The sequence below is a fragment of the Maniola jurtina genome, chromosome 9 (assembly GCF_905333055.1).
Source record: "Maniola jurtina chromosome 9, ilManJurt1.1, whole genome shotgun sequence".
NCBI lineage: Eukaryota > Metazoa > Arthropoda > Insecta > Lepidoptera > Nymphalidae > Maniola > Maniola jurtina.
Genome location: NC_060037.1, coordinates 9,945,309 through 9,970,718, shown reverse-complemented (window position 1 = coordinate 9,970,718; position 25,410 = coordinate 9,945,309). Strand labels below are relative to the sequence as shown.

Sequence of the window (25,410 nt, the reverse complement as noted above, 5' to 3'; positions counted from 1 at the left end):
TCATAGATATAATTTTAACAAGTGTAAATTAAAAATTTATAACACCCCCGACAAGTGAAGGTTACAGTTACTAGAAAACACCGAAAAGACCTGATAACTTTCAAACGGCTGAACTGATTTTCTTGGACTACTCCGCGCCTACTATCTAAAGTATCTGAGTTTTCCAAAACATCATTTTCAAATAAATAATTATGTATGTAGGCAACGTCCATCTTGACAGCTCGACATTTGTCAGTTGACATAATATTAAGAACTTAACGGTTATCTTACCTTCTTTTCTACAAGAAAACTAGAAAAGAGCTGATAACTCTTAAACGGCTGAACCAATTTTTTTGGATTATAGCTAAGAACACTCTCGATCAAGCCACCTTTCAAACAAAAAAAAAGTAAATTAAAATCGGTTCATTCGTTTAGGCGCTACGATGCCACAGACAGATACACAGATACACAGATACACACGTCAAACTTATAACACCCCTCTTTTTGGGTCGGGGGTTAAAAATGACGAGCTTCATACAAAACTTCATCGCCTCGATACCTCCTTGTGGTTTAAATTTTTTTAAATCCTGAAACTATTTTCAACCGAAACCAATTTTCATAGATACAAAAATGACGCGCTCTCATACAAAGTTTCATGCCTTATGTAACTCCCTTTAGGGGTGCAATTTCCAAACATCCTTTCTTAGTTAACACCTTCGTCAAAAAGGAAATCTAGGGTCAAGTAAAATTTCAAACGCACAACCAACGCCTCAATGGTTTAGTCTGTGCGTTGATAAATCAGTCAGTCAAGACAGGTTATATCTACAGATTATTTATTATCCATATTCAGTTCAGCACAAAACAGCTAAAATAACCAGTGCATCAACTTAATAAAAGTAACAAATTAAGAACCAACGCGAAAATAGTGGACTGCATTCAAAATGGCGATGGTGGTGTCAAGCAAAACTAAACTGTGCCTGTTATCGTTATTTATATTAGTGTTTGTTGGCGTTGGACTTGCTGTAGTATCTACAGTGCGACTGTTAAACCAGGAGAATGGAGAGATCCACATACTTGGCTCTACTGAGCAGTTAATCCAGCCGGCACCGCAAACTTTGAACAGTCTAGTAAGTATTAGCGATGTTCCTAGTATTTTTAATATTGGCGCCGCGCCGATTCTGTTGTCTTTCTCTAAGCTTTTAGAGTATTTGCGTCCTCCTCCTTTTAATATTGTTGAAAAGGGACGGAGCATGAATTTTACATTTAAAGACTCTTAGTGCATGCTATAAATTTAAACAATAGGCTCGCGACTGGCCGCTAAAGTCACGAGGTTTGACAGCTCTAAATTAAATTTAGAACTGTCAAGATGTGTCCGTCCTTTTCATATTACATTGGTAAGAGGAGGATGGGAATACTCTAAAATTTAATCGCCAACGGAATCGGTACCATTGATTTCTATGTGCGATACCATAGACCTATATCTACTTCTGGATTCACAATCTATAGCACAATCTACAAACTGGAAAAAATTACAATTTATACATCTACCTACAAGGATTTTTGTATTCATTCCTTGGTAGTATAAGCTTAATAATATAATGCGTACAAAATTAGTTCTCATGCGCTATTTTAACTTAGTGTCAACTGTCATGTGAAAAGTACGATTTTAAAGGTGAGCCGTACTTTTGATATGACAGTTGACACAGAGAGTGGCGCATGAGAACTCATTTTGGACGGACTATATTAGTATTACAAAGGTATTACATAAGTAATTTCACAAAAGGCTATTTAAGAAAATATATTACCTCCATTGACGGCCATTTTATTGTATTCAAACACACATTGTACAAGATTTGGGGGTTGGCAATCTACAAAAATGCAATAACCTCGGTCCGAAACACGTTCCAAACCTTCCCCAAATCACTATTGTACGGAACAAATGACCGGGGATCCTAATATATTGGTACAATCGAAAGCGAATAAAACCAGAAGTCTTTGAGGCGAAACGATAACTCTGATAGCGAAATAACCACCCTTTAACAGGGCTCTCTCCGTCACTTACTCCATACAATCGTAGTTCCAATTTCATTTGAATACTAAGCAACCAAAGTTCATGTACCAGATTAGTACACAGATTAGTTTCTAGAATATGTTTATATTCTAGAAACTAATCTGTGCCTGTGGTGTTTTAGATTTGTATGTGAATTTTTAAGACCGCGTAACTTTGAAACCGAATATTTTAACAGAAATCTGGAAAACCACAGGCATAGATATTAGTTTCTAGAATATGTCTGCAAAATTTCATGGACTTTGGTTGCTGAATATTCAAATGAAATTGGAACTACGTTTGTATAGAGCAAGTGACGGAGAGACCCCTCTTAAGCTAGTACATATTATTTTATTATCTCTTGGGTACAGTGTCAAGTATGCAACTGTACTACAAATGCTAAGCAAAAGTACTTGAAACCGTAAACGGTACGTGCGGAAGCTTGAATACTTTGGTGTAATTTCTATGTGCTCTATGTAAAATTGTTTTACCGAAATAAATATTTTTGTGTTTTTTGTATTTTTGTATTTGGTCATGTTATGAGAAACAGCAAATACGACCTCCTTCAGCTCATAACTCAGGAAAAATAGCCGGCAGAAGACCACCTGGCCGAAGAAGAATATCGTGACTCAAGAATTTACACCAAAAATGGTACAAGAAGAGTACCCGATTTTTATTCCACGCAGCGGCGTCCATGGTGCATAACCTAATGGTTGCCAACCTCCGAGAGGATATTTAAGAAGACACATTATTTCAGTCAATTTAGTAAGTTCGTTCCACAGTATGGTTAGACTGACTGAAATGATATTATTACAGTAGTAATACACGTAAAGAGCTGGAGTAATGTGTACCAGCCCTTATCATTTGGGCGCCTCAAGGGCATATTTATTAAATAAGATGTTTCGAATTTTCCATTCAGCCCTCCTATTTACAGTGTTTACAGATTCAAAGGCTACTGAACTTTTATTTTGTATTTTGTTATCTTTGTGTAATAAATTGGTAGGTAATCCGAAAATTATTTATAGTTGAGATTAAGTTTTTGTAGCAACTTTTAATTATCTCTGTTACTGCCGAATAGTTATTATTTAGACAAATGGGTAATATGAAGCCATGTATATTATTTTGGTTATCTATGTGAAAAATGCGTGACTATAATCTGTACCTAAGTATATGGTATTTGTATAGGTATAACCTATCACGCAGACTTCTGATATACTTAGGTAAGGTCCGATCCTCAGTAATCTATCACGCGCCGCCTTGTCAGCGTTCATTTGTATTGCTCACGTCGATTCTACTAAAGGCTTCAGTACCTCAGGTCTATGACAAGATGAGTAATTACTATATTGGTTTACATGCGTGTTTGGGATAAATTCATACACTAGATAATATGTCTGGTAACTGTTTCATTTGATTCATATAGTCCAAGTATAATGATTTTATTTTACTTACTAGCTGATGCCCGCAGCTTCGCCCGCGTGGATTGGTCAGATCCGCTGCAGCATCAGGATTGAGGAGTTGGAATCCAAATTTTTATGAAATAATGTTGCAAAGTTCCTCTATCGATTAAAAAAGAAATGACGCAAATCGGTTCACAAATCTCGGAGATTTTGGTGTACATAGGTAAAAAAAACACAACTCCCTTCTTGAAAGTCGTTTAAAAAAGTAGCCTATGTTACACCCTGGTCAATCCTCTACTTGTATGTGAAAATCCCGTTAAAATCGGTTCAGCCGTTCCGAAGATTAGCCTTTTCAAACAGACAGACAGACAGACAGACAGACAGACAAAAATTTTAAAAACGTGTGATTCAGTTATGGTATCGTTCAAATAACCATATGACCTTAATATGTGGTAGTTATTTCGAAATTACAGACAGACACTCCAATTTTATTTATTAAAAAAAAAATATATAGATTAGGTATTAAGAAGAGTAAATAAATATCTCTGTGTTTTTGTTCACTCCGACTGTACCGTAAAAGTTATGTTTCAGAGCGAACTGTGCTAACGTCATAAGTTAGATCTACTAAGAACTCGTTCACACAGGCTGCGTAAGCGTACTATTGCGTTGTAATGTATGGAACTGTAAGACATGGCATACCGCTTGCGTGGCGTGAACGTTCACGTAGACGTAATGCGTGCAGTTACGTCTACGGGTTCACGCGCGTCACTATGCACGTGTCACGTGTACGTGCTGCATACGCAATTGGTGTGAATCGGCTTTTAAGGTTACTGTTTACGCGCTTCTCCATACAAACGTATTACGCCTGTTATTTTATTCTTTATTGTTCTAGATCTTTAACTATGCCATATTATGTTGATTTATCTCTCCATTATTATGCCCCTAAAACAATTGTTATAGTAAAATTGTATTTATTTTAAAAATTATGGCCCTTGAAAGATCTCTATTTTAGGCCAAATTTTGAGGCTAAACTTATGCTTGATTTGCAATTTTCACTTTGCCGTTTTTGACTAAAAATCTTGAATCTCAAGCAAAATTCATTCACCTGGTCTCTCTCGGGATGAGGTGTGGGTAAAGGAAAAGGGTGACATGTACAAATAACGTTGTTTCCGTCATCTGAGGAAACAGCACTATGTTAGGTTCCACCCACCAAGGAGATATCTCTTCGATTTATACGTCATACAATAATTTTACCGTCAAACCCCAGAGGGGTGCAAGCCAGTGCAAGCATTGTCTGCCTATGTGATTTCGGATACTCGCGTTAGATACACTTGGTTTCTGTTAACAACATTGAAAAACCTGCCAAGTGCGAGTCAGACTTGCCCACCCAGGGTTCCGTTGCTTGGACGAAAACCTATACTTAGTTATTTGGTTAACTTTAACCCTTTAGACTAGGACAGAACAAAAACACGAAGACTAAACTACTCGATAAGTACTCGAAAGTTGGTCTAGACGGCGGTAATTAGTTGAACCTCCTCTGCAATTGAACTATGCTGTGTCAAAGCGAGCTGACGCGGACAGACCGCTTAATTACTGCAGATCGAATGTACTGAGTTTTAGCACTTCCAACTACCAGCTTAGATTACTTGCTTTTGAATTAAAGACACGACTTTACATTTTGAATTAGGTTTGGAAACCTAAACTAATTAGTAAAGGTTAACGAACATTAGTGGTGCCAATTTTGACAATTAGTCAGAGCGCAAAGATTTTGACAAAGACTTTGAGATTAACTTTTCAAGTTAACGTTAACATTGTTTTCTCAAAATGTATGGACATGTCAAATCACTAAGCAACGGTAAACTATTACCAACTACTACTGATATAAGTTATAGGTACACAGTGATTATTTTGTCGCATAGAACAGAGTTATAATGACAAAATAACAGAGAAATTCTGTCGTATAAGAATATACATGGTACATGGTACGGTATGGTGCCTGTTCACTGGAGCGAAGTGAAGAGGCAATATGCTCAGGAGTGATCAGATTATTAAGAGATGACGTGATAAAATTATCAGTACATTTATATCCCGAATCTGATGGTCTACCGTCCACCGAAGAGGATCAGGGCGGATATCTGTATAGAAAATTATACAGTTTATTGGTTAAATTATGGCGTTTTAATTTTATCATGTAATCTCTTGGTGTAGTCTGGTTGGTCTACTAAACACGTCTCCGCATCGTTCTACATCAGTGGACAGGCACCCTAAAACCACAGAGGGATATGATTTTACATAAATAGGTTCGATGCAGCCGTGTAGACAGAGCAATCGTGCTGTAAGTGCGAAACGAGGGAGCGACCCGAACTGACCTACGTAGTTAGGGTCCAATGTTGAAGGTTTATTGAATTGAAAGGTTGTCGTGGTCGTAATTTATCATGGATTCGATGGATGGGTGTTGGGCTACTGCGTCTCTCTTTATACAATGATTATACGTAGTTGGTTTGAAAAAAACTCTTAAAGTAGGTATCCGGTAGTAATTAAGAAGATAGCGAAAACTTCTAAGATTTAATAATGTATTAATAAACGCAGTCAGAACCCAGCTCAAGTTACACAAAGTTAAAACTGAAGCCAGGAGTAGGAGTTTATACTTTGCTGGCTGTTGCATCGACTTCAATAAGGTGTAGCAAACTTATAAACTGAAACTGATACCTAGGTATGTAGTAATTGATGTTTCTTGGCACCTTTCTAGTTAATTAATCGAACGGGTTTTATACAAATGACTAACTTATGCCCGGGACTTCGTTCGCGTGGATTACACAAATTTCAACCCTCTATTTTACCCACTTAGGAGTTGAATTTTCAATAATTCTTCATTAGTGAATGTTTACTTTACAATAGCTATCTGCGTGCCAAATTTCAGCCCGACACGTCCAGTAGTTTGGGCTGTGCGTTGTCACATCAGTCAGTCAGTCGACATTTCCAATTAGTTAGATAAAAAAATTGTTTTGCCTGTGTGTATGTCTGGACAAATCTTCGTAATAGCTGAATCGATTTCTGTGGAACGTTAATAACCATGTATAGAGGACTATGGAAGGAATAACCTAGACGTCTTTTTACCCAAGAAAACAACGAATCCAAAAACTATTATTTTTTTGGAAAAGGTTTTTTGGAAAAAATGATCTCGCCGCCGTTAAGTAACTATCAACTTGAGTGAATCTTACCGGAAATACTTTCAGCAGACCAATCGGATTATTGATAGATGATTATCGAAAGAAAAACAGATTATTGAAAGATGACGAGAAAAAATTACCACGTCATCGATCAAAAATCTGATTGGTCTGCTAAACACGTCTCCGCTTTGGCGAAAACTGGTCCTTAGAAAATTGACATTATTATATGTAAAGCAGAATTTAAAGGTATTTTCAATATAAATTATTTTACTAGATAGAGCCTTTTTTGGAACCGGCGGCGCAGGTTTAACCCTTTTATCGACGTATTCGTTCTGTTATGAAATATTTCTAGCGGGGTCCCTTCGACCCGCGATAAAATAAAAAGCCCGTAAAATGATTGTGCAAAAATAATACTAATTTTACCACGTACATGATTTATTAAGGGTCCGAACGGTGAGATATTCATGCCTTTCACAATGGGTTTGACATGTAAATAAAATTGATGGCCTGCCGGTTTTTGTAGATTATTCTAAAATTGAAGAGTTATTGGGAATTTATAGGCGATATGCAATTTATTGACATGGATTTAGTCAATAAATTACGATTTGTAACAGCAAAACTTAAGCTGGAAGGTGAAACTTTGATTTTTATTAGATACTAGTAGGTACGAAGCTTTACAAAAATTAACAAGTGCTACAATATGAGTTTTTAAAGGTACCTTTCTTTCATTATCATCATCATCATCACACCTGAATCCAGAAAAACGGAACCCTTAAGGATCACTTAGTTGTCTGTCTGTCCGTCGTGTGTGTCAAGAAACCTATAGGGTACTTCCCGTTGACCTAGAATCATGAAATTTGGCAGGTACAGGTATAAATCTGAAAACATTACAATTCATCATTAAAAAAAATTAAAATGTGTTTAGATATTCAAAGTAAGATAACTATACCAAGTGGGGTATCATATGAAAGGGTTTTACCTGTACATTCTGAAACAGTTTTTTTTTTTATGCATAATAGTTTTTAATTTATCGTGCAAAATGTTGGAAAAAATACCCGAGCATGAAACCCTTAGTGCGCGAATCTGACTCGCACTTGGCCGTTTTTTTATTAAAAGTGTTATTTTTTGTCCGACGGTACCCTTGTATGCGAGTATAAGATTTTGTCCTCAATTAATATATTATCTACCTCGTCTTTTTACGATAAGACATTTGGAAACGCTTTGTTCCTGAAACAATGTCGGATAATATTTGAACGGATTTATGATTAAAAATTCTACCTGAGTGAATGTTTCATTTCCAAATTCTTGATCAAATTACACTTTACACGGCTTAAAAGGTGAACTACCTTTGTGACTTTTGTGAAACGAGAATATAATTAGGTATAAAGCATAAACAAGCCCATTCAGAAAGGTCAAGTTGTTAATGTTTTTGAATACTTTCTAAAAATAAATTATTATATTAGTATATTCAAGATGAAAAAGACGTCGACCTCTTATTTCGGGAGATTGGGGGTTCGATTCCGGGCACGCATTTCTAACTATTCGGAGTTATGGAGTTATAGGCGTTTTAAGCAATTCAGTATCACTTGCTTTGAGTGTGAAGGCGGTGGTGACGGAAAACATCGTGAGGAAACCTGCATGCCTGAGAGTTCTCCATAGCGTTCTCAAAGGTGTGCAGAGACTGCCAATTCGCACTTGGCCAGTGCAGCGTGGTAAATTACTAAGGTCAATACCCTGCTAATCACGTCAATGTATCAAATAGATTTCTTCTATTGGAGTCATTTTAGAGTCAGAAACCATGTCCATTGTCGAATTTTTGGTACGACTTGAATGAATCTCGGAAGGTATCAATGCCAAATACTTGTATATTTCAAACTAAATATTTATATCTACATACCATAGTGTTGTTTCAAAACTCATTAGATACTGTTTAAAATGAACATCCATTATATCATTTCTTAATCTTGGAATGCTATCAATCCTCCGATTTGACAGTAAGTAATACCGAACAGGAATGGGATTCACGGCCAGTTTTAAAAAACCCTTAAGGCTATCCTTGCCAACGATCCCCCGTCGATTTCCTACGTATGATATTATTGTTCTCATCTCTATCTGCCCTGGTTCGTGCATTCTCGGTTCCTAGATCGGTACATTTGTGATAACCAAATTTCAAATTGCTGTGATTGGCTGAATTTACCATGTTCTTGCTGCGACAGTGAGTTTGAGCCACTAGCGGAACAATGTTAGCCGGTCAGAAATGATTGCAATTAGTCAACCTGTTTGACGTCCGTGTTCTGTTTTCGATTACAAAAAAGAAAAATTGTTGTTGCAATCATCAATTTTAGCAAATAGTGAAAGAGAGTCGGCCAATCAGAGGTCACAACTACCGTCACACTTTCTGTCACACTATGGCAGTAGGCATACCGAGTAATGAAAACAATTTTTCATTCTGTCTAGGTCGAAGTAGGGTTGCCACCTGGCTCTTTTTGATTTACAGGCTACCACCATCAAAAATACGGGGTTTAGATTTGAAGAAATTTGAAATTTTGAAGTATTTGAAGAATATATATATAGGCGGTGGTTCTCTCTGAAATGCATGGAAAGCCTATTTAGATATTTCAGTTTATTTATAAGTTTTGTATTTTTTCTCTGTATGTTGCCGTATCTTGATTGGTGAACTGTGTTTGCAATGTGGTTTTAAATAAAAGATTTATTTATTTAAATAGCTTTTAAAAACTCTTAGTGTTGTAAAGCAAAATGTTATACATTTCATGCATACAATCTTCTCATTTCAACTTAAAATTACATTTAATTTGTAATTCCATCTTCACAGTATCAATACTATGGCCGTAGCCAGGAATCGATTGCGGGAGAGGTTTTATTAGGGCCGGAACTGAATCCTGTCATGAGGAAAAAAACATTCGCCCAACTTTATGGGCTAATTACCTGGTTAGTGGAATTTCGCCTTTCAATTTGACAGTGAGATAAAATACAACAATAAAAAAGCGCGAGCGCAGTGAGCGTAAGTGTTTTTGGTTCAATACAGAAAAAATTAAAGTGAAAGGGAAACGAGTGTAGCCATAGCAAGATTTTATTTTTAAAGCTTCCTATCCATACTAATATTACGAATACGACAGTATATCTATTTGCTTATCTATTTGTTACCCTTTCACGGCCCATCTTCTTTACCAAAATTTTGGTACTTACTATTCAGAGGTAACTTGCATCCCAGACATTTTTTTTAGGCGGCTTTTTAGCCCGGAAAATCCCCCACGGAATTTTTAAAAATCTAAATTCATGCAAACGAAATTGCGGGGTTTACACCAAGTAATAGAAATTCAAAGCGCGAGTGAAGTGAGCGCGAAATGTTTGATATATTTCCAAAAAAAAATTGGTAAGCAAATGCAAGAAATAGTGTAAGTATTATTTTAGGCTTAGGTTTTTGACGGCTTCCCAGGCGCAGTCGCCATTTCGAAATTTCTGGTCTGGTGGGAGGCTTCGGTCATGGCTAGTTATATGGTTAGTATGGCCCTAACGGCCAAGAAATTAGACTGCATCATCACTTACCACTAGAAAAGATTAAAGTCACGGGCTAACTTGTATAAAAAAAGGCTTACATCCTCAAACCAAGCCCCGCCGCCTTGGCTACGACCATGATCAATATCGAGTGGGTTTCGGCTACGCATTGCCGCAAAAGGAAAATATTCTTTCTACTGGACATAACGTCAGTGTTGGATTTCGCCAGCCAGCTCCTGCTGAATTTGTAAAAAACCGGCCAAGTGCGAGTCAGACCCACGCACCGAGGGTTCCGTATTCGGGTATTTTTTCCGACATTTTACTCGAGAAATCAAAAACTGTTATGCATTAAAAAAATATGCATAAAAATAAATAAAAATCTGTTTTAGAATGAACAGGTAAAGCCCTTTCATATGATAACCCACTTGATATATGTAGTTATCTTACTTTGAAAATTGAAAATACTAATATTTGTTCATGAACACATGACAGACAGATAGAAGGACAAATGGACAGACGAACAGACGGAAAGACTGACAGACTGACAGACAACGAAGTGATCCTATAAGAGTTCTTTTTTGCTTTTGAGTTACGGAACCCTAAAAATATTTAGTTTTATTTGCCCCGTATTTTATTTTCATAATTACAGGTTTCTGTATCCTGAAATACGGGGTAACCAGTAAAATACAGGGCCTCTGGCAACCCTATTCGGAAAACACTGTCACATTCAAGTTAATGTCAAATATTTTGTTTTCAATTACAGAAAGCTGCATCAATCATTATTACAATATTTTCTTTGTTGTGATTGGCTGAATTTTAGAGTTTCAGCCAATAAAGAGACTATTTGCCAACTAAACGTCATAACAATATAAATGCCAGAAAGTTTAACCAAATAAAACAAACTTAATGAGAACCTAGTGAGAATGCAAACGGCACACAATTTATAATACATATTATGTTAGTCGTATATAATAGATATTATAGTAGTCGTTCACTTTGGTAATAGTCAGATTGTTATCAGTTAAATTGATATTGGTTGATGTATCGTAAATTATTGTTTCGGTGACAAATATTTTTATTATCTATTTATCTTTGAACAGAATGGAATAGAATGAAATGGAATGGAATACAATGATAAATTTTTATTCCTGTAAACTTTTAGGTAAACTTCAAAGTGTTTTTGGATGGTCAGAAAAATTTACCACTGGTTCGGAATGCCGATCCTACGTTTTCTAGGGTTTCGTACCTCAAAATGAAAAACGGAACTCTTATAGGATCACTTTGTTGTCTATCTCTCTGTCTGTCGTGTGTGTCAAGAAAACCTCTAGGGTACTTCCCGTTGACTCAAAACCATGAAATTTGGCAGGTAACCTAACTGCGTAATTTTGGGTAGTTTTTTTAATCGATAAAGAAAGTTTGCGACATTGTTCAATAAAAAATTTGGATTCCAACTCCTCAACCCTGATGTTGCAGGGGACCTGACTACTAAAGCTAATGGGATTTAAAAAGTGTCGATTATTAATTGATATTGAAGGTATCTATACCAAGTAAACACTTTGTCGTTGACCTCAACCCTGATGCTGTAAGAAATTGCATTCCTAAATCCTGGTGATCCCTCGGGATTTGAAAAGGATCATCCGTTTAAATATTCTTACGTGATACAGAAACAAGTTGCATCCCGGGGACGGGCTATTACGGAGAGGCAACTTTTGTTCTGGGAAATGAAAGGATCGGGATTTTTAAAAACCTAAATCCACGCGAGCGAAGCTGCGGGCATTAGCTAGTTGTAAATATATTTAGAAGCTACTATAAGATAATAGATAAGGTACTTATTTCCTTATATTTTTATTGTATGGCAGCGCGCGGTTTTAAATTATAAATTGCACGTCCTGTCCTTTTCTGTAATACATTTTTTTCTCAATATCTACCGCTTTATCTCATAGCAAGAGTCCGTAAGACATAATACAGTGAAAATAAGCAAAATATACAATTTTTGCAGTTTCCACGTCAGTACCTGTCGAATTTTTCTAACAGTGTAAGCAGCAGAGCTGAGTTTACCATCAAGTGTTGATATGTGGGTGTTCCATAGAAGCTTTGCATCTAACATTATACCGAGAAACACGGGGTTCTCCTTTATTTTCAACATATGATTATTTATCAATGAATTTATGTCATTTAAGGTCCTGGTATTGGGCAGTGTGAATTGAACACACTTAGATTTCTTTGCATTTGGAATTGATTTGGAAGTAAATTGTTAGCAATAAATCAGAGAGTGACCTGTGATATGGCATTACATATAGTATACATTGTCAAAAATTATAATATTAAAGCTGTGCGTATTGCGTGAGGAATAGGTTGCAAGAGAGTTGCAACTTGCAGGGTTTGATGCATGCGCTATTGCCAGCAAACATGAGACATATTTTTATCTACAGGCAACGTCTACGCATAACGGTAGGTAACGCATACGTCTAACGCAAGTTGAAATGTACCAGTGTATTTAGTTAGACCTATCGACAAGTTTGGAGTTGGGTGCAGTCTAAATGTGGCCCGTGTGTTTAGACTGTCAGTTTCTGTCAGTTTCACGTGTCGTCCCCCGCACTTCACCACCCCGCTTGCACGAATCGAGACAGCACGAAATTTTCAAGATTTCTGGGTGTAATTTCTGGTTTTCGTAGTTCCCACATAATTATAACAATATAAAATATATAACGATAATTTTTTTACTACATAATATTCATTAAATTTTCTAGGTCTGTGGTTTTTCCAAATTTCATTAAATTGCTTCGTTGTCTAGAAAAACGAGCACAAAGTTGGGCCTTTTTTTAAAGAAAAATACAAATCTTTGAGCCCCTGTAATTTTAAAACTACATATTTTTAGAAAAATCTAAAACACCACAGACACAGATATTAGTTTCTAGACTATGTCTGCAAAATTTCATGGACTTTGGTTGCTTAATATTCAAATGAAATGGGAACTACGATTGTATGGAGTAAGTGACGGAGAGAGCTCTGTTAAGCTTGGATTGTTTATCAAGACTTAAACGGTGTCCAGGTAGCAAATAACACTGGTCGTTAATGCGTTCCCTTAACTTAGGTCGGTTTAAAGTTAGTGCATCGCCGCGTATGCGTTGATTGACACGCATCCTCTTGCATGCGTGTAATTTTTAATGTGCTTGACTGAGCGTTAAAGAAATTAATTATTTTTAGTACTAAGTAAATATTTAAATATACATAATAAATACTTATATAAAGTAAAATAAAATATTAATCGTTGCAAATAGGAAAATACTAATAAATAAACAACATTAATAAAATTTATGATGAAATATAAATTTAAGCGACATTTTTTATATAATTTTACGCTAACGTTAGTTTAAGCGTCTTTTATAAGTTTCTTTGACCTATTTTACGAATTTAAATTATTTTTTTGTTTATTAGTTCATTGCTATTTTATACCTTAGGAAAATTAGTGCTAAATTGTAGGCCAAACAACAACAATATTTTCTCAAAAATAAATAATTATACCTCTCTAGGTATATCAAAATACTCGTACCTACCTTTTTAAATCAAACGACTCTACCAAATGTTAAAACTTCAAAACGTTTAAATGCTACATTAAGTACAATCGAATCCAAAAGCTTTTAGAGAAATCTTTGAAAGTTTTCCAAAGTGTATGGAACATTACGATCGATGAATTGTCAGACGGTATGGAGTGGATTTGGGTACGTGTTTTAACCCTCCTTGTGGTACAGGGTGCTTTTCAAGAGTTGAAGTTGTACGGGTCGCCTTCTCAAGCTGAGGTGCAATGTGTGAATACCTATGAGGTAAGTCGCTGTTTATTATACTTATGCCATATTTAAATAAGTTATACTTATCTAAAACTAGGATGCCCGCGACTTCGTCCGCGTGGATTTAGGTTTTTAAAGATCCCGTGGGATCTGTTTGATTTTCCGGGATGAAAAGTTGCCCACTTCGATAACAGAGACGCAAGCTACTTCGGTACCAAATTTCATACAAATCGGTTAAGTGGATGGGTCTTTAGGAATCCCGTGGGAACTCTTTGATTTTCCGGGATAAAAAGTAGACTATGTCCGTCCCCGGGATATAAGCTAACCCCGTACCAAATTTTATCAGAATCAGTTACACTATTGGGCCGTGAAAAGGTAGCAGACAGACAGACAGACAGATAGACAGACAGATAGACAGACAGACAGACTGACACACTTTCGCATTTATAATATCGTTATAATAATTATCGTTATATAATCGTTATATATAGTGTGGATAATATCGTTTTGGTTTTTTGCTATCCGTACTTCAGAAAGCTATTGCTTGAGCGATCACTAAACTTGTTCTAAGCAGCTATGTCTGAACTTTTCATTGTGATCCTCTGGCTTGGAGTTTGGACGTCTAAATGAAGCATTTGAGTATTTCATAGATCCTATGGCTGTAAGAGAGGCTAGATGCTCAGGCGATAGCTAACCAATGTGCCCTTCAATATACGAACTAGTATGACTAAAAAAAATTAAGTATAATTTTTTTACATTACGTTTTTTTACTTCAAACGAGGTCACTTTATCGCTCTATTAAAAAATGTCTCATAGTTAGTTTTTTTTTTATATTTTTAAAACATAAGATTTAAATGTTTTCGCCATTTTAACAGGAAGTAATCCAAGGCGGCGATAACGAAGAGATTGATATTGACAATTTTTTGGTGATTATTTTAAAATTATTTTGTTTATGTTAGCATTATTTCACTAATTTTAGCGTTATTCTTGAACACATTTTTGACAGGTAACTAAAGTCTCTTGTAAGTAACAAGAGAACTCTACAAAACGAGAATTAGAATATAATTTATTTGGCTTATTTTTTAAATTACTTACAAGTGCAATAAAAGATCAATAGATATTAAATGATTTCAGTAAGCACTTAACCCTTCCTCAGGACTATAATTTGCGATAGGCACTTACTGACACTGAGGTGGGTCCAAAATACCTTTAATTTCAAACCCCTTATTTCATTTTCGTTGTAACATTTAGACTTGTCTAATATGTGTTTTAGATTAATGCCAGTTACTCTAGACTGTGGCGTCGCTACTAACACAATGCGTATGTGGATGTCTAAAATTAACCTGGGGCTTAACGGTTTGTGTGGTTACCTATGTTTTGTTTTCATTTCCGTTGTGTTTACTTTGTGTTGGTTAATTAACTCAAAATCTGTTATTAGTTATTACTAACGCAATGCCGATCAAATAATTAATTTTGATGGGCTAATATTGTTATTTATTTTTGGTTATTAGAGTTAAAATAATACTGATATTTCAAACCTCTTATAACGGAATTCATAGTCAAGTCTTCTTTAGATGACGATTCAAACGACATGACTGTGTCATATTCAACCTTTATGCAATGTATTAAGGTTGCCTATGACACAATATGTCGTCTGAATCGTTCTCTTAAGAAACCCGTATGTTAACTATGAATTTCAGTGTTACTCTATGGTTACTCTTATATTAAGTACCTATCTAAACATCTATTTTACGGGTTTGACTGACATAAAAACGTTAACAGGGCTCTCTCCGTCACTCGCTTCATACAATCGTAGTTCCAATTTCATTTGAATATTAAGCAACCAAAGTCCATGAAATTTTGCAGACATATTCTAAAAACTAATATCTGTGTCTGTGGTGTTTTAGATTTTTCTAAAAATATGTAGTTTTAAAATTACAGGGGCTCAAAGATTTATATGAAAATTTTTAAGACCGCGTAACTTTGAAACCGAATATTTTAACAGAAATCTGGAAAACCACAGACATAAATATTAGTTTCTAGAATATATCTGCAAAATTTCATGGACTTAGGTTGCTTAATATTCAAATGAAATTGGAACTACGATTGTATGAAACGAGTGACGGAGAGAGCCCTGTTAAGAACATCAAAAGATCCTATCTCTTTTGAAATAACGGTCTTATTAATAAAAATTGTTATGCTACGTTGTCCATGTCTACGTCCATGTGCTACGAATATATAAATCAATTCTAAGCAGTGTCTACACTTGTACAAGTTTATTTGAATAAATATGTTTCTACTTTATTTTTAATCCCCGACCCCCTAAACTAGTGAACCGATTTTAATTTAGTTTTTTTTTTTTTTGTTTGAAAGGTGGCTTGATCGAGAGTGTTCTTAGCTATAATTCAAGAAAATCGGTTTAGCCGTTTGAAAGTTATCAGCTCTTTTCTAGTTACTGTAACCTCCACTTGTCGGGGGTGTTATTTAATTTACACTTGGCGAACCGAGCATGGGCGAAGCATATAACGAACAAAATTCGCATGGACGAACTTAAGAGCCTTGGACGAAAATCTATGACTTGTCAACTGATTTGTGATATATTAACATATAAAAAATCTACTTTATCTTTATTTGATTTACAAGGTAAGTTCTAAGTAAACCCAGGTAGTAACACGCAAAATTCCTGGACCCTAAACTAGTTTTCCTTGTGCTATGGGAGGGCAGCCATCATCATGATCAACCCATCGCCAGCTTACTACTCAGCACGGGTCCCCCCTCAGAATGAGAGGGTTTTTTGGGCATAGTCCACCACGCTGGCCAAATGTGGATTGACAAACTTTACACACCTTTTTACTAAAGTTACATTGCGATGCTATACGTTACAAATTAGTCAGGCACCATCTTTAGAGCATGTCTTGAAGTTTCAGCATGCGCTCACCGTGTTCCCAATTTTGGGTTTTTTGACAAAGACAAAGAAATATTATACGATTATACGTTCAAAGGAGGTTCGATGACAGTCTTTATCTTAGACGCGTTGTACATCCACACTGCAAACAGAGAGGCTCCTCTCCTGCTCGGCTCATCAAGTGTAGACGCTGTTTAACAATAAGTTAAGACTACAACTAAATAAACAATACCTAATTCAAATAACCATTATAAATCGTTAAATTTTAGAGATAGTACCTTAAAAAATTAATATTAAAATTCGAAATATGCTCGCGACTTCGTTGGTGTGAACTGCAAAAATTCAAACCCCTATTTCACCCCTTCGGATTTGAACTTTCAAAAATCCTTTCGTAGCGGATATTTACGTCATAATATGTAGCTAACACACAACAACAACAACAACAACAAGCGAAGCTTACAGTAACTAGAAAAGAGCTGATAACTTTAAAACGGCTGAACCGATTTTCTTGGATTATAGCTAAGAACACTCTCGATCAAGCCACCTTTCAAACAAAAAAAACTAAATTAGAATCGGTTCATTAGTTTAGGAGATACGATGCCATAGACAGATACACAGATACACACGTCAAACTTATAACACCCCTCTTTTTGGGTCGGGGGTTAAAAACAAAACTTTTGCACTGTCTATTTACAAAACCTGAACTAGTTATGTTTTCATGGTTGATATTTGCATAGTTTTGTATACCCAGTCTATTCCCAAAACAATTTATTTGAATCGAGTCAATAACCTCATGAACTCTTGTTTTTCATAAAAGCAATCCCAACGTATCTAACGTGGTAGGTAAATGTACAAAATAAATTGTTGTTTAGGGAATCCACGGAATATTTTCAATAGCTATTAATATTGACTCTGGCACGGAAAGCAAATAGACAAGGTCGTATTCCAAACAAATTCTTATTTCTTTGCTCGAAGGAGGACAGACATAAAGGCCTGTTCACACTAAATTCGGACGGGGACGTAAAAACTGAGTGCATCACTATAAAATTATCTGGCGGGCGTGCTCTGCTTTTTTGGAGTGTTTTTTTTTTTGTTAAAACTGACTGGAAAGCGCTCTAAGGGGGTGCCGTCGGCGAGCGCCGGCACAGACGGGGTCCATACTTGTATAGTTTAACTAACTTGTTACAAACATCTACAAACTTGACATTGGCTAATCTTTGTAAAGCCAGACGAAAGAAAAAAATATTTATATTTTTTTTACTAAATAATTACAAATGTGTGGTATTCGAATCACATAATGGGTATTTAAACAACATCTTTGTCCATATTTATTTTAAGAGTTGAATATAGAACCAAAACTTAACTATACCTACTTATCTATAGTAGGTATATTATAAAGAGGTAAAGTTTGTAAGTTTGATTGTAAGGGGTAATCTCTGGAACTACTGAACCGATTTTGAAAATGTTTTCACCTGCATGAATGCTACATAATTCCCGATTAATAGGGCTGTCTCCGTCACTCGTCTTAAAAAATTTCATACAAATCTTTGATCCCCTGTAATTTTAAAACTACATATTTTTAGAAAAATCTAAAACACCACAGACATAGATATTAGTTTCTAGAATATGTCTGCAAAATTTCATGGACTTTGGTTGCTTAATATTCAAATGAAATTGGAACTACGATTGTATGAAACGAGTGACGGAGAGAGCCCTGTTAACATAGGCTACATTTTATATTCGAAACAATTAGAGATCCCTATGAAAATAAGGTACTATTATTTCAGTAAAATCGGAGCCGTAATGTAGCCGGTGCCTCATGTTTGTGATATCTACATCCTGTGCCATATCGTTGTTGACTCTTGTACTAGATAGCGAACCTTATCTACTTGAGGTTCCCCTTACATTTTCAGTCTATTGACCGACAAAATTCGCGAATTCACTTGAACCGATAATAGTCTGACTGTTATGTAGTCTGAAACACATTTTTCTTTAGGTATCTACTCATACTTTATAATCTCTATATCAAAGTTGTAAATGGAACTAGATAATATTGCAAGATTGTTTTCAAGCCATGTGACAGACATATTATAACCTAAATAAAAGCTTTAATTAATTATTATTAATACATACACAACTAACTTGCTAAATAGATGAACTGGATAAAAACATAAAATACACACAAAGGTAGCTGTTAGCAGGGCTCTCTCCGTCACTCGTTTCATACAATCGTAGTTCCAATTTCATTTGAATACTAAGCAACCAAAGTCCATGAAATTTTGCAGACATATTTTAGAAACTAACTGCGTCTGTGGTGTTTTAGATTTTTCTAAAAATATGTAGTTTTAAAATTACAGGGGCTCAAAGATTTGTATGAAATTTTTTAAGACCGCGTAACTTTGAAACCGAATATTTTAACAGAAATCTGGAAAACCACAGACATAGATATTAGTTTCTAGAATATGTCTGCAAAATTTCATGGACTTTGGTTGCTTAATATTCAAATGAAATTGGAACTACGATTGTATGAAACGAGTGACGGAGAGAGCCCTCTTAACTACATTCTTAACCTACCTTAGGCATTAGGTAGTCTAGAAATAAAAGATGAAAAAAATACTAATGTCTAAAATACCTACCTACGAACCAGGTGTGAAAAGGTACTAAAATATAATATCTAGCAAACATAATATCGAAATTATAATTTAAAAGTACCTTTTAGAAACTGACTAACGACTCAGACAGGTTCTGGTTGTAGAAACAATTTTTTAATTCATAAATCAAAAAATTGTGGAACTGGCCGGAATTGAATTTATTAAATTAACTATATTTAAATGGTAATTGGTAATTGATAAATAATTGGTTTTAGAGTTTCTTTACATTCCAACTGGAAGGAATATAATATACTAATGATGCCCGCGACTTCGTCCGCGTGGAATTAGGTTTTTTTTAAAATTCCGTAGGAACTCTTTGATTTTCCGGGATAAAAAGTCTATGTGCTTCTCCGGGATATAAGCTAACTCTGTACCAAATTTCATCAAAATCTGTAAAATAGTTGGGCCGTGAAAAGCTAGCAGACAGATATACAGACACACTTTTGCATATTAGTATGGATTATTCATGAAGCTGGGTCTGGTTAGCTAGCCATATAAAAAGGTACATATAAAAATATAACGAATTCAACCCACATGCAGCTTATAAATATTACAGTACAAGTGTAAATTAAAAATTTATAACACCCCTGACAAGTGAAGGTTACAGTAACTAGAAAAGAGCTGATAACTTTCAAACGGCTGAACTAATTTTCTTGGACTATAGCTAAGAACACTCTTGATCAAACCACCTTTCAAACAAAAAAACTAAATTAAAATCGGTTCATTAGTTTAGGAACTACGATGCCACAGACAGATACACAGATACGCACGTCAAACTTATAACACCTCTCTTTTTGGGTCGGGGGTTAAAAACGAGCCGCACCGTATCATACATGAAAACAAACTTCACTTACAAACACTTCATTAGATAGGCGTGAAGACAGAATTGGGTGCTTCAAGTTATTCATATTCATACATATCCAAATAATCCCGGGGCAGAATTACGTATTCCACGCGTACACGGCTTCCGATCCTGTAATCAGACGTCTCAAGTCGCTACATTTCAAAATTCAACAGGGTGTAGGATAAATATTGCTTTCACTTTAAATTACTATGTTAGTCGTCGAAATCGAAAGCTTTCAACTGGAGAGTGGAGGCCGCACCTTAAAAAAAATATAGACTAATAATAATTAAGTTTTTTCTTTTATAGATACTATTAAAAATAAATACCTACAGTAGGTATAAATAATATGTACTTTGTTTAGCTTTTCACAAATTACGCTTATGCACAAACCTCAGAATGTGACAATTGTCATAAACCAAGATATCTAGCTATTGAAGGCGGAAGGCAGACAGGGCGGGGGCGTCTATGAAATGTATGAATTTCAGTTTAATAATTTCCTTTTATATAATAAACTAGAGGATGCCCGCGACTTCGCCTGCGTGGATTTAGACTTTTATAGATCCCGTGGGAGCTGTTTGATTTTCCGGGATAAAAAGTTGCCTATTTCAATTACAGGAACGCAAGCTACTTTGGTACCCATACAAATTGGTTAAGTGAATGGTTTTAGGTATCCTGCGGGAACTCTTTAATTTTCTGGGATAAAATGTAGCCTATGTCCGTCCCCGGAATATAAGCTAACCCTGTAACAAATTTCGTCAGAATCGGTTATACTGTTGGGCCGTAAAAAGGTAGCAGACAGAAAGATAGACAGACAGACAGACACACTTTCGCATTTATAATATTAGTATGGATAATTAATGTACATTTTGTAATACATATTATACCCCTACAACAATAGCTACACGAGTTAATATCGTGCTACCTACCAACTCTCAAGTTTCAACAGTGTAATTACGTAGAAATTCTGAACAGCCTATACAAGTGACGTCGACAACCTTTGTTCGATGTTGACACTGGTACTGTTTCTACTCTCTAATGACTCCTTCTCAGATGAATGGTATTGTATAGCCCTTCTCGTGAGTACGTGATTGTTGTCTATCTCGTAAGCGTTGTAACTAAGACTGATATCTGTAGAGCGGACTTTAACTTTGCTCCGGCTAAAGATTCAGTTAAAATGAGACAAATGTATGACTTTTACGTAAATCTGTCTCGTTCTAACTCTACGGAAAGTCAAGATATCAGCCTCACTCGTTATATTTTGTTAGAATTATCGAACAACAAATAAAGAAATATACGTGGATAAAAACACGTTCTTACGTAAATTCTAACCAAAAGTTATTTTTATTGCTAGTTATTCTACACAGTTTTAAAGTTAAATTTTGGTATTTTAAAAAGTAGCAATTTTTATTAATAAGACGGATATTATGTTGATGAAACCCAATAAAATATATCTAGTAGACATATAACTATTTTGAACAAATAAAGAAAAATAACTATTTATATGTACTTTTTTTCTTGATTTTGTTTTAAAAAATATTATGATTTTTATAGATCCCAAGGAAGGTTTTCCGATTATCAAAAGCCCCTTATATAAATAACCATTTCTAATAATATCTGTGTGTGTAGAGCTCACAAATACCTAACCCCAAAAAACGCTTGCAAATTCTAATTTACCTAACCCGCATTAACGCAAAACCGGGATAATACCGCTTGGTTACAAAAAAAAACACATAATATGCTCAACATTACTGTATAATTAATTGTTGGACACAGGTGGACCAAGAAGAAGGTGACTCTGAAGGCTCGGGAAGGTATGGGACCATACCTCCCTTCCCTCCTCCGCCACCCGGCCTGGATGGTAAAAAAACTTGTTTTATATTAAAAACCATATTTAAAACGAAATCAAAAAAAAATACCTAATAATTGAATTCATCTTCCCAAGGGCAGAATCTTTTGAAAATTGGCTCGTTGATGTACTGGTGCTTGTAATAATAAGGATCAAAACGTTTTTGAATTTTAAAATCATAATTAGCAATCAGTTTTGCGCCTATTTTGTAAAAGTCATTTTTGAGTTTACACTGATACCTATAAATCTAGGTTACAGGTTTTGATTTTAAAATTATGAACCACCAAGTAGGTACTTTTAGCATCTGTGATCGGTGTTTTGATCTGTTTTCATAAGCTTAAGAGGGCTCTCTCCGTCACTCGTTTCCACTCGTTTCATACAATCGTAGTTCCAATTTCATTTGAATACTAAGCAACCTAAGTCCATGAAATTTTGCAGACATATTCTAGAAACTAATATCTATGTCTGTGGTTTCCAGATTTCTGTTAAAATATTCGGTTTCAAAGTTACGCGGTCTTAAAATTTTCATACAAATCTTGGAGCCCCTGTAATTTTAAAACTACATATTTTTAGAAAAATCTAAAACACCACAGACACATATTAGTTTCTAGTATATGTCTGCAAAATTTCATGGACTTAGGTTGCTTAGTATTCAAATGAAATTGGAACTACGATTGTATGAAACGAGTGGAAACGAGTGACGGAGAGAGCCCTGTTAAGTAGCCATTTCACACAACTTTAAACTTGACACAATAGATTCTTATTCTATCCTTCCAAATATTGTTCGAAGTTTAAAGTTCAATGGCAACGAACTTCACACGATATTTTGAAGGATAGAATAGCAAACTATGCAGCGATTGCACGTTTTCCTCTGCCGTCTGGACTCATTCAAATGCAAGATAAATAAAAGTCACAGCGATTCAGTAGACTCTGGCATCTGCCATCAAACCATATCAAACGCCAATAAGTCACCAAAATACGATGAATTCGCAAAATCGCTGGTACCGATGCTAAAAGTATAATTTTCAAGTGTTTAACTTTAGTATTTTGACCCCAAAATGTTTATTTCCGGCCTGTAGACACAATAAACTACTGTAAGCATTACACAGCACTATAAGTTATATCAAAAACCTATTACGAGGGAGGGTTTCAGAGAAGAGACCGTGCGGTTACAGTGTTTGGCCGGATTAACGACTGTTTGCTTTACGATACGTAATTACGGCGTGACTTATGAACCCAACTGCGCTATTAACAACTTTCTGTTTACATCTTAACAGGGCTCTCTCCGTCACTCGTTTCCACTCGTTTCATACAATCGTAGTTCCAATTTCATTTGAATATCAAGCAACCAAAGTCCATGAAATTTTGCAGACATATTCTAGAAACTAATATCTGTGTCTGTGGTGTTTTAGATTTTTCTAAAAATATGTAGTTTTAAAATTACAGGGGCTCAAAGATTTGTATGAAAATTTTAAGACCGCGAACTTTGAAACCGAATATTTTAACAGAAATCTGGAAAACCACAGACATAGATATTAGTTTCTAGAATATATGTGCAAAATTTCATGGACTTTGGTTGCTTAGTATTCAAATGAAATTGGAACTACGATTGTATGAAACAAGTGGAAACGAGTGACGGAGAGAGCCCTCTTAAGGGTGTCTTAGGTACTATATTACGTTTACGTTTAATGGGAACTAGCTTGAAACTGTAATAAAGGACTATATGGACTTCGTCTGTGTTGGTGTTAGCTGGCGGTCGTGCTCTGCCTTTTTGGAGTGTTTTTTTTTTTTGTTAAAACTGACTGGAAAGCGCTTTAAGGGGGTGCCGTGCGTATGTCGGCGAGCGCCGGCACAGACGGGGTCCACTTTTATATAGTTTAACTAACTTGTTACAAATAACTACAAACTAAACATTGGCTAATCTTTGTAAAGCCAGACGAGAGAGGAACTGTAATAAAGTACCACAGTGGGTATGACGAGTTAGAAATCACAAAAACGTTTACGCGAGGGGTAAGTGCTAGGTAATTTTTAATTATTCATTTTTATTTTCAGGATACCCGCTGCGGCTTAGAGGTGAAAAAGGAGAACGGGGACCAAGGGCAAGATATCATCAATTTACATTTCATTTTAATTCCATACTAATGAAAATTAATACGTACAGATTTCGAAAGCGTGCCGGAAAAAATTTCATTTGTTATTTCGAAATGTGTGAAGATTTTTAGATGTAAAAAAACGCTTTATAAATCTGGCGTGAATGTGAATTAATCCGGGAGCAAATAAAAAGCTTACAAATGAAAAAAGAGACGTGTTCGTTCGCCGGTTAACAAACATGTGGGACTGGAACGCAAAATTCGCAGTTTTCACACAAAGGGCGGGCTCCATTGTTTTGCTACTCGATTTATTGTCTGTAGCGCCCGCCCCGTAAGCTCTTTAGTCATTACGGGTTCGATACGACATTTATCATTGACACAATTATGCCCCGAACAGGGTATGGTCGTTGCAACTACATGGTCTTGCACTAAGACTGGAAACCTTCCCCAAACCAACAAAACACATTTTATGATACTGAAAAATATCTACATTGCCAAATTCAATGTGTTTCAAGTAGTATGAGGTTTTATATCTCGCTACGGTGGTAAAATTCGAGCGTCGAAACGTTAATAAATAAAAGTTCATATAAAACTCCCCTTTTTAACGCTCAAGTTATTCCATACATCTACATTCTACAGCCATCTTCGGAAATCTTGCGAAATTACAATTACAACGCAAACCACAGTGGGGTTTTTTTGAAAACTTTTGGAATTACTTGTGTTCTTTGATTGGTCAGTGGTAAACTTGACTTGGTGAACGGTGAACAGAATTCTGAACTCGAAGTTTTCCCATTGGCAGTGGGATCTAATACCTATATTTTGGATAGCAATTCGTACCATTTTAAAAGGACGTGAACAAGTCGTACTTGTTTGGATAAGAAAAAATATCGTGGCGGATACGTGTCGCATGGTTAACAACACGCTCCCAACGCCCGTACCATGATATAGAGTCATTATACAGCACTTAACACTGTTTTGATGATCCGTGCCTGATGGTACTCGTGCGAAGCCTACTCGAATTGGTTTGTAGCATGATTGAGTTTACCATTGCCGATATTATCTAGCAGGCGCTTTATGTAATAAACTTATGATTACAGGTGATATTCGTTTGATTTCATTTTTGATAAGGTGTTTTTATTACACGCACCAAATGTTATTAACATTTTTATCGAGATGT

The 25,410-nt window shown here is 35.6% G+C and overlaps 1 protein-coding gene across 10 annotated transcripts in view; it reads left to right on the top strand.

Moving 5' to 3' along the window:
• Positions 1 to 25,410, top strand: part of LOC123868025 (collagen alpha-1(XVIII) chain-like) — a 205,641-nt gene that overhangs the window by 156,988 nt on the left and 23,243 nt on the right. For 9 of the 10 annotated variants that reach the window (XM_045910358.1, XM_045910359.1, XM_045910356.1 and 6 more), the window contains 4 exons: positions 13,862 to 13,933; positions 14,773 to 14,823; positions 22,071 to 22,155; positions 24,196 to 24,242. In XM_045910358.1, coding sequence (XP_045766314.1) covers positions 13,862 to 13,933; positions 14,773 to 14,823; positions 22,071 to 22,155; positions 24,196 to 24,242 — 255 coding nt within the window. The remainder of the gene's footprint in view (positions 1 to 13,861; positions 13,934 to 14,772; positions 14,824 to 22,070; positions 22,156 to 24,195; positions 24,243 to 25,410) is intronic. The other variant, XM_045910360.1, reaches the window with a different exon arrangement.